The following is a 10,295-nucleotide window of genomic DNA, read 5'->3' on the forward strand; positions in this document are numbered from 1 at the left end:
CTGCTCCTGCTCTGCGCAGCTGCCCCGGATCGAGAGCCCCGCGGAGAGCACGAATCCGCCAGCTCCTCCTATTCCCGCCCAGCACTCGCTCAGCTCTTCTCCTGGCGACAGCCGAAGCGGATAGGCGGAAGGGATGGAGGGAAGGAAGCGAGTGCTCCAAGTTTGCCCCCGAACACGGAAGCTGGCCGTGGACCGAATGTGGGCAGTGAGTGGAGGGGTGGGACCAAGCCGGATCATCAGGACAAGTGGGGCGGGTGGATATGCATCTCCTGCGGGCCCGCCCGTAGCGGCAGCCCGCCCCCTGAGGTCCATCCCCATTCTTTCTCACCGCCCCACTCAGTGGTCCAATGAGCGCGGACAGCTCCTGCAACCTTGCCGTCCGTTGGCCAGATGATGTCATATCCCACACCCATTCCTGTGAGCCCGCGTAAATTCCGGGAAAGAGCCAGCTGAGCGCCATCTCTGCAGTTCTTGCGAATCCCAGTGTGGCCTTCGCCGGCACTTTTGGGGCAGATTCTCCGCTTCTGTGAGTGGTTCTTCTGGTCTTGAGTTGAACGTGGAGTTCTTACGGGGTGGTTATCAAGGGCACTGCGCAGAAGGACCTCAGGCAGGAACCAAAGGGGTTTTCGGGGGAAGGGAAGAAAGGCAGCTTTCGGTTGTGGGAATCTCCTTTCTGCTCCCCAGCTTCGAAGTAAAACTCCCCAGAGATTTACTCCTGGAAAGACACTTTGAGATAGTCTTGAGGGTAGAACCTGGTATCTTCCTCTTTTTTGTTGTGAGGAAGATTGTCGCTGAGCTAACATCTGTTGCCAATCTTCCTCTTTTTGCTTGAGGAAGATTGTCGCTGGCTAACACCTGTGCCAATCCTCGTCTATTTTATGTGGGATGCTGCCACAGCGTGGCTTGACAAGCGGTGCCAGGTCCACACTTGGGATCGGAACCATGGACCCTGGGCCATGGTGGTCGAACTTAACCACTACACCACCTGGCTTCCCCATGGTATCTTCTTTTTTAACAAGCTCAGAGGAAGTAATTCACAGGAATATTAAAAGTTTGATCTGAACCAAAGTCCTTAATTTACAAATGAGGAAGCTAAGATCCAAGAGGTGTGTAGGGAGAGAGTTTGACGTTTTGGGGTAGTTCTTTCCAGGCCTTAGGTAGTTTCCTCCATTGTTGCTCTGATCTGTTCTCAGCTGAATATTTGAAGGGAACCCTCTTCATATCCGGAGTTCTCTCTTTGTGCAGGTCTCTTCCTTCTGTGTCCTGTTAACTCTTGCCACCTTGGTCTCTCAGCTCTATCTCTTCAAGTCAGGAATCCCAGCTGACTCTTGCCTCCTCTCGGTGCGCCCTGGCCTGGTATCTCTCAAGGAGTCAGCTGGAGTAAGTAGATTGCACCTCATTTGTCACTGTCTTTAATTGCGTGATGTCCAGTTCTTTGTAAATTATTGTTTCACGTATATTGCCCATTTTGGCTTGTTTTGTTTTCAGACTTGAGGGAAAATCCGGTTCCTGTTACTCCATTTAGCCAGAAATCCAAGGTAATAATTGTTCTAATGTACTTGTCTACTTGTTTCATCTGTGTCACTTGATTTCTCTCCTCATGATGCGTCATACATTCTTGTTTCTTTTTATACCTGATAATTTTTTATTGGATATTAAGCTTCATTAACTTCACATCTTTGTGTGCTAGAAATTGTTATATTCCTATCAATATTCTTGAGCTTTGTTGTAGCACACAGTTATGTTATTTGCAAACAGTTTTATCTGTGCAAGACTTGCTTTTATTTTTAATGCCTTATTGTTATTATTATTGTTTCTAGAGATTGGCACCTGAGCTAGCATCTGTTGCTATTCTTTTTCTTTTTTTTCTTCTTCTTCTTCTTCTCCCCAAAGTCCCCCAGTATATAGCTGTATGTTCTAGTTGTGAATGCCTCTGTTTGTGCTATGTGGGATGCCACCTCAGCATGGCTTGATGAGTGGTGCCACGTCTGCGCCCAGGATCTGAACCGACAAAACCCTGGGCTACTGAAGCGGAGCACGGGAACTTAACCACTTGGCCACAGGGCCTGCCCCCCAATGCTTCCTCTTAAACTTTGTCTAGGTGGGACCAGAGCAGCCTGTAGTCTAGAGCTAATTTTGTCCCACTATCGAGGCAACACCTTTCTGAATACTCTACCTGATACCTCATGAATTATGATGTTTTCCAGTTTCACTTTTGGGAACAGAAACTATTCTCAGCCCTCTGTGAACTTCAGATTCGTTCCATCTTTTTCCTTTGGGTGGTTCTTCCCCTGGCTTCCATTAGTTTCATCACACGCCTGCACTCCTCAGTATTTAGCTGAAATTTGCAGGGTACCCACTACAGATCTCCGACGCTGTCTGTATAGCTGTAGCTCTCTTCTCTATCGTACTCTGCCCTACAAATTCCAATCATGTAGGCATCCCACGACTCACAGCGTATCTTCCCAACTCAGGGAAATTGCCAGGCTCTATTGTGCTTTTTCTCTTTGGGCTGTAGCCTAGAAACACTCCCCAGGCAGTAAGCCAGACATCCATAAGGCTTACTTCATTTGATTTCTCTCTCGTACGGATCAGAGATCATTGTTCTATGCTGCCTGATGTCTAGTGTTTGAAAGCTATTCTTTCATCTGTCTTTTCTTATTTTTTTAGTCATTTCAAGTAGGAGGTTAATCCAATCTTTGTCTGTCTAGCTTAGCCAGCAGAGGAAGTGACTTACCTTCTCTTGGATATCATCATGAATTCCATGAAGCCTGAAGAGAACAAGTCATTCAGTGCTACAGGAAATGACCAGAGTACCAGACCTAAAGTTTCAGAGGTAAGTCTACTTTTTAACAACCCTTCGCGGGAGCAGCACTCTGACTATAGCGCTATATTAGGATCCTGGAAGGGGATAAGTTCATAAAGAATGGCAGTTATAATCCCTTCTTTTGTGTGGTTTAAAATATATTTGGAGAGATCATACACATAAGTGCCTGTAAAACAAAATGATAGTGTATAAGTTATTAATGCAAAAAGTGCCTTGTTAGACAACATGGTAACTGATAAACAGTGTAGACACTTACTATCATTGACAATATAGACAGACGAAAAATAATAACATAGTTAATATTTACTGAGAAGTTACTATGTGCCTGGAATGATGCTTGTTACTTCCTATGGATTATCTCATTTAACGTTTAATAAAACTCTATACAATAGATGTTATTATCATCCTTATTTTACAAATGAAGAAAGTGAAATCCAACTTCCTTAAAGGTGAAAAGTACTAGACTTCGGAGTGAGGATTTGAATCCAGGCAATCACACTTTGGGGTCTGGTTTTTGATCAACACACTATTTTACTCAAAATTTGAAAAATGAGGGGCCAGCCCCGTGGCTGAGTGGTTGGGTTCGTGTTCTCTGCTTCAGCAGCCCAGGGTTTCACTGGTCTGGATCCTGGGCGTGGACATGGCACCACTCCTCAAGCCATGTTAAGGTGGTGTCCCATATAGCACAACCAGAGGGACCTACAACCCAGAATACACAACTATGTACTGGGGTGCTTTGGAGAGAAGCAGAAGAAAAAAAAAGAAAAATATGGGCAACAGATGTTAGCTCAGGTGCCAATCTTTAAAAAAAAATATGCAAAATGATAATACTAAGTGGAGATATCAACAAGAGCTTTTGGAGTGCAGAGAGGAGGATGCTTAATTCATACTCAAAAAATTAAGGCAATACCATACGAGAAAGATCTTAATGATTAAAACTTCACCAGGGAAGTGGATGAAGCATGAGGGAATAGTCTGAGTCATGTACACATGAAAACAGAGTTGAGGAACAGTATAGTTAGACTTGATGGTATATAAGGAGAATTCAAGAATATGGTAGACAAATAATGCTGGCAAGATAGTTTAGTACAAGATCACAATAGGCTTTATATCAATAAAAAGTTTTCATTTTGTCAGGGAGAAAAATCCTGCAATTGTGAAATAATAAAATGGATTCATTAGATTAAAATTAAATAAAATTTAAAATTAATTTCCTCCATGCACTAGCCACCTTTCAAGTGCTCAGTCACCATGTGTGGCTAATGGCTGCCATATTGGACAAGGCAGATATAGAACATTTCCATCATTGCAGAAAGCTCCACTGGACAGTGCTGCTCTGGATTAAGGAAGTCTGTGGCCTTGCTGCTCAAGGTGTGGTCCATACCCCAGCAGCATTGATAGCACCTGAGAGCTTGTTAGACCTGCGTGATCTACATTTTAACAATATACCCAGGTCATTCCTATGCATATTAAAATTTGAGAAACACTGTTTAAAAATATGCTTCCATTCAAATATTATATATGGTGAAATCCATCGTTGGTATCAGCATTATTTGCTAATATTTATTTAGCTTGTATAGCATTATTACAAAACGAGACACTTTTAGCCCCATGGAGGGAAAAAAAAATGGATTTCATTAGTTCATGCATCTGGAAAGTCCAGAGATCAGCTGAGCTTTAATTTAGCAGTACACAATTATTTTCAAGGACTTATTTATGTTTTCTTTTTCCTTTTTTCTTTTTTGAGGAAGATTAACCCTGAGCTCACATCCTTCACCAATCCTCCTCTTTTTGCTGAGGAAGATTGGCCCTGAGCTAACATCTGTGCCCATCTTCCTCTACTTTATATGTGGGATGCCTGCCACAGCATGGCTTGATAAGCGGTGCATAGGTCCATACCTGGGATCCAAACCAGCAAACTCCAGGCTGCTGAAGGGGAGCACATGAACTTAACCACTACACCGCCAGGCCTGCCCCAACTTATTTATGTTTTCAATCTCTACACTCTGTTTTTCATTTCAAGCCTCTGGCTGGCTTTCTACATAGTGACCATGTAGGTTCAGTAATTTCAGGGTTCATATCTGCGTTTTTGACCATCCAGATAATGAATCTATCCTGGTAGCCTGAGAAAACTTCTCTTTGCCATCTGATTGTTTCAAGCTAAGTAGCTCAACCATTCTTGCACAAAAGCTTGTGGCTAAGGGGGCACTTAAAGCAATCAAGATCTATTCTGAGCTGGCAGGAATTCATTTCTATACACTTTAAAAAAAATTTTTTTTTAGTGAGGAAGATTGGCCTTGAGCTAACATCTGTTGCCAATCTTCTTCTTTTTTGCTTGAGGAAGATTGTTGCTGAGCTAACATCTGTGCTAATCTTCCTCTATTTTATGGGGGATGTCACCACAGCGTGGCTTGACAAGTGGTGCTAGGTCCATGTCTGGGATCCAAACCTGCAGACCCAGGGCCACTGAAGCGAAGCACGTGAACTTAACCGCCACGCCACTGGGCCAGCCCCTCTTTACACATTTATAGCACTAAAAAATGAGAGAGGTAGAATAGCTTTTTGGAAGATAGCTGCAGTATCTTTTACTTCCTTGAACTTCATGCTTAGGTATTTGGATTTTATTCTGTAAGTAAAGAACAAGTATTTACAGTTTTTATTCTTGTATTATTTAGGAAGAGGGGTTTAATTGAAACTTTAAGTTAAATATTCATGTTAAAATACCTAGCGCTACACTGTTCAATACACTAGCTACATGTGGCTATTTAAATTTAAATTCAATTTAATTAAAGTTAAATATTGAAAAAAGTGAACAATTCAGATTCTCAGTTGCACTAACCACATTTCAACTAGTCAATAGCGACACGTGGCTGCCATGTTGGGCAGTGTAGATGCTCAACATTTCCATCATTGCAGAAAATTCTATTGGACAGTACTTGTCTAGGGCATCCACTTACAGAACAAAAGTATAATGTAAAACTTCCAAATTATTTGGAGGGAAAATAGAATGAGGAAGAAAAATCGATCTGAAAGAAGACAACAAAGCAAGAGAATATAAATTTAGAAAAAATGGGAAGAATAGTTGAGCAATTCCACTCTTAAGTCTATACCTGAGAGACGCTCTTGCACATGTGCACCAGGAAACATATTCAAAGATCTTCATAGCCGAACTGCATCACTATTTTTAGCAGAGAAACCCTGGGAACAACTGAAATACGCATAAACAGTTCATTTCTTCAGTGGATTCTGTTTAACTGTGAAAGTGAATATAGGACTCCGTCAACTGGAATGAACCTCAAAAAAATAGCAAACGAAATCAGAGAAGTACACATTCAGTAGGATGCATTTATATAGAATCAAAAACAGGCAAAACATATGGTTACTTATAATTTTACTAGGTATGTGTATGTCTCTAAAGAAACATAATTTTTAAACAAATTCAGGAATAGTTGTCTATGAGAATGAGAAAGGGAGATATGAAGGAGGGGCATACTGAAGGCTTCTAGTGAAATGTAATATGCTATTTCTTAAGCTGGGTGGCAGATACATAGATGTTTATTATTATTTAAAATATAGGATATGTCATATACTGCTTTTGTATGTGTAGTATGTTTCCTAGTTTTAAAAAAGTGGCATATAAGAGATAAATTAGAGGAAGAAACTCAGGATGAGGATGATTCATAGGGTGCTAGCTTAGGTGGTTGAGTGGGTGATGGCACCATTAACAGACTCAGGAAACACAGGAAGAAAGGAATGATGAGCAGTAAGTTTTATGACTCTGGTTTTGAAAGGGTTTGGTTTGCTTTTGAAAGTGTTGAGAGTGAAATGCCCCTATGTGTTCCAGAGTAGACGTCAAATAGGCAACGGAATCTTATATCTGGATCTCAAAAGAGAGGATATTGTTGCAGATAGAGATTTGGACAATAAATAGTAGTTGAAAACATGAAAGAATAGGAAAGCACCATGAGAAGAAATTCACATGCCCAGAACCTAAGCCCATTCCATTGCACTTTCCTCCTAAATAAACCAAGCTCAGGTGTCCTTTCTGACTTTACTCTGTCTAGCTTTATTCCTCTATTCATATAGAGTAGGTCTAAGACTTCAGATTCCACAATAATTCCCAGGCAAGTTCTCTTGACTCCTACGGTGTAATATTTTTCATTTACATCCTTGTTTTTCATTCCTCTTGCCATCAGGTTATCAATACTTTTTCCTAGGCTATTGCCAACTGATTGTATATGTATATGTTTTGAATATGTATGTTTGTATATGAAAATGTAAATTGATTTGTATACATATCAATCCTGTGATTTATCAATCATTTTAGTACATTCCCAGAGTGCTGTTGAATCATGTACAGAATAGAAGCTAAACAGATACTTAATGGGAATTTTTGAAAGGTGATGTTTCAACTGTGCAAAAGATGTGTTAAATAAGTCCAACTTCACTAGTAAGTAAATAAATGCAAATTTAAAAAACAGTTAACTTAGATGGCATTTCATCTATCAATTGATGAACATTTAAAATAATAGTACTGAAATCCTTTTGAGGAGTCAGCCATGTGGTTGATCTCCTTGGGCAGCAGGGGAGAAGGGACAGTGTGAGTTGACCCAACTTTCCTGGAAAGCAGTGTGGCAGTATATATGTTGTGAAGTACTCTTATAACCTTAGTCTCAATATTTCCACTGCTGGGATTCTGGCCTAAGGAAATATTCAGATATGCAAACAAAATGTTTTATGTATAGAGATTTGTCACATTTAGAGCAGTAAAAAATTGGAAACAAGCTAAATATCCAGCAATAGAAGAATGGATTCGAAATTATTGTACAGTGAAATATCATATGGACCCTCAAATTGTGTTTTCAAAGGTTGTTTAATGACACATGAAAGCATTGGCAGACTGCTTAGTGAAAAATAAACTCATATGCAGTATAGTATAATTTAAGAATCATAAGATTTATAACTGCATGTAAAATAATAGAAACAAATAAAATGTACAGTGGTTATCTCTGGTAATGGAATAATGATTGATATATTTTCTCCATTATACATTGTCTATTTTATTATCCAATTTTTATTCAGAATATTTATTAGTTTTATAATTAGAAAAATATGAAACATTACTATTAAATGTGGTTCTTATTAAATTTTTAATCTTTCATTTTTTAAGGATGTCGTGAAGCAGACATGTTCTGGCACACCTGTTGATCATTCTCTAGTTGACACAAGAGAGGGTAGTGGCACCGTTAAGCTTAAAAGTGAAGTTATTAAGCAAGAAACATCCCATGAAATTCAGAACCCAAATCTGAGCACCAATAAAAAATGTTGTTTCACCTTTACTTTGAATGACAGCTCCAGGAAATCAGACCGTAGTATATTTACAACATATGGTGAACTCAATGAGAATATCTACTCAGCTTTGAAAGCTAATGACAATTTCAGTGAAAGGATGGAGAATCATTTTAATAAGAACATTATTGCTTATGAAGAAAAAACAATAGAAGGATATGTAAATTTAGGAATGCCTCTCAAGTGCCTACCTAAAGGTTCCCATTTTAAAATAACGTTTGGTCAAAGAAAGAGTAACCAGGAAGAAGATGATCAGATATTACGCCAATGTGAAAATCCAAACATCGAATGCATTCTTTTTCACATCGTTGCTGTTGGGAAGTCAATAAAGAAGATTCTTAAGATCAAGGAACTTCATGAAAGAGGAAGTACACTTTGTATCTATGCCTTGAAGGGTGAGACTATCAAAGAAGCCCTGTGCAAGGATGGCCGATTTCGGTCTGACCTAGACAAATTTGAATGGAAACTAATGGAAGGTCATAATAAAATTCATGGAAAACAGTCCATGGTGGATGAAGTATCTGAAAAAGTCTTAGAAATGGACATTTTTAAAAAAAGATCTGTCAGAAAAGGTACCTGTAGAAAAATTAAACGGGAGAATGAAAATGCCACTGATGAAATCAGTCCCTCGCATCCGATACAGAATAAGATCAAGGTCCATGAACAAGAGAAAGATGCAACGACTGAAGATGCAGAACACAACAGAGAAGAAATTCTGCCACCTCAGAGTCTAGGGCATGATATTGAAGGTAAAAAATGCCGGACTATTGTCAGAGTTAGGCATTATTACAACAATAATTTCAACAGAAGATATAGGGAGAAAATCTCACGAGTTAGGCAAAGGCCCCATAAGGCTGTGCATTTTGCTATTGATGAGGATATCCAGAGGAAGGCAATTAATCTCTTGATAAAGAATTTCCAAATGTTGGACCAAGTTATAATGCATCAATATCCGAATTTTAATGAAGAGGCACTCCGGATAAGAAAGTATTTTCGGGAAGAGCAGAAAAAAACAAAACTGTCAACGTTTAAACAATTCAACATATATAAAAAAAACTTCGGAAAAGTGACTAAAAATTCTACTTCAGTTGCCACCTGTGAACATCTTATTCATCTTAGTAAGTCAGTTGGGTTCATGACGTGGAACAATAATGGAAACAGGGGCACAGGTACTTGCTTTGTCTTCAATGATGGTTATATCTTTACCTGTCGACATGTTGTACATCTTATGGTGGGAGAAGGCACAGATCCAAGTTTGTGGCCAGATATAATAAGCAAATGTGCAAAAGTAACTTTCACTTATAAAACGTTCTATCCTACTGATAGCAATTGGTATTCCCTTGAGCCATGGTTTGCAGTGTCTGATGCAACTCTAGATTATGCCATTTTAAAACTAAGAGAAAATGGAACTGGATTTCCTCCAGGCCTATTTGGACAAATTTCCCCTCCACCATCTCATGGTTTGATTTACTTAATTGGTCACCCAGAAAGCGAGATCAAGACAATAGATGGTTGTGCTGTGATTCCTGGAGATCAGCGGTTAAGCAGGTACCCAGAGCATCATCAAGATGAGGTGGTAGGACCCAATGCTGCCACTTACAGTGCTTTCTCTATGTTTACCCAAAGGAGTTTCCCATCAGAAGTTTGGAGAAGTGACACACTTAGCTATGATACTTGTTTTTCTAGTGGGTCCTCTGGCTCCCCGGTGTTTAATGAATCTGGCAAATTGGTTGCTGTACATTCCTTCGGCCATTTTTATAAGTGTGGCAATGTGGTGCATGCCCTCATTGAATTCGGCTATTCTATGCAGTCAATTCTTTGTGATATTAAACAGAAAAATGAGAGCTTTTATAAATTATTAAACGAAGAGAAAAATGAGAATCAAAATGAAGACAAAAATAACAAACAAGAGTTGTCACTTCAAGATCAGCAGGTGGAACCCATGGAACATTAGAAAAAAGATGCTGTTTTCAAGAAAATATGCCAATAATTTAGAGTAGTTGGGGCTCTTTCCTTAAAATATAGTGAATATTCTTTTTTAATTAGACAGCTTTTACAGAATCTTGTTAGATATGTAAAACACATATTAGAGTGAAAATAAATATTGATTTTTTTCCCA

The 10,295-nt window shown here is 39.4% G+C and overlaps 1 protein-coding gene across 6 annotated transcripts; it reads left to right on the forward strand.

The window, feature by feature from the left end:
• Positions 1-338: 338 nt before the first annotated feature.
• FAM111B (FAM111 trypsin like peptidase B) lies at positions 339-10,295 on the forward strand. Of its 6 annotated transcripts, none has more exons than XM_008529188.2 (5): positions 339-526; positions 1,246-1,380; positions 1,489-1,538; positions 2,712-2,836; positions 7,998-10,295. In XM_008529188.2, the coding sequence occupies exons 4-5, from the start codon at positions 2,756-2,758 to the stop codon at positions 10,128-10,130; spliced, it is 2,214 nt and encodes a 737-aa protein (XP_008527410.1). In that variant the 5' UTR covers positions 339-526; positions 1,246-1,380; positions 1,489-1,538; positions 2,712-2,755; the 3' UTR covers positions 10,131-10,295. The 6 variants fall into 6 exon arrangements, with proteins under 6 accessions (XP_008527410.1, XP_008527413.1, XP_008527412.1 ...); XM_008529190.2 differs by having other exon boundaries at positions 406-526; positions 2,717-2,836; XM_070563986.1 differs by having other exon boundaries at positions 406-526; positions 1,294-1,380; positions 2,717-2,836.

The sequence above is a fragment of the Equus przewalskii genome, chromosome 11 (genome assembly GCF_037783145.1).
Source record: "Equus przewalskii isolate Varuska chromosome 11, EquPr2, whole genome shotgun sequence".
Taxonomy (NCBI): Eukaryota; Metazoa; Chordata; class Mammalia; order Perissodactyla; family Equidae; genus Equus; species Equus przewalskii.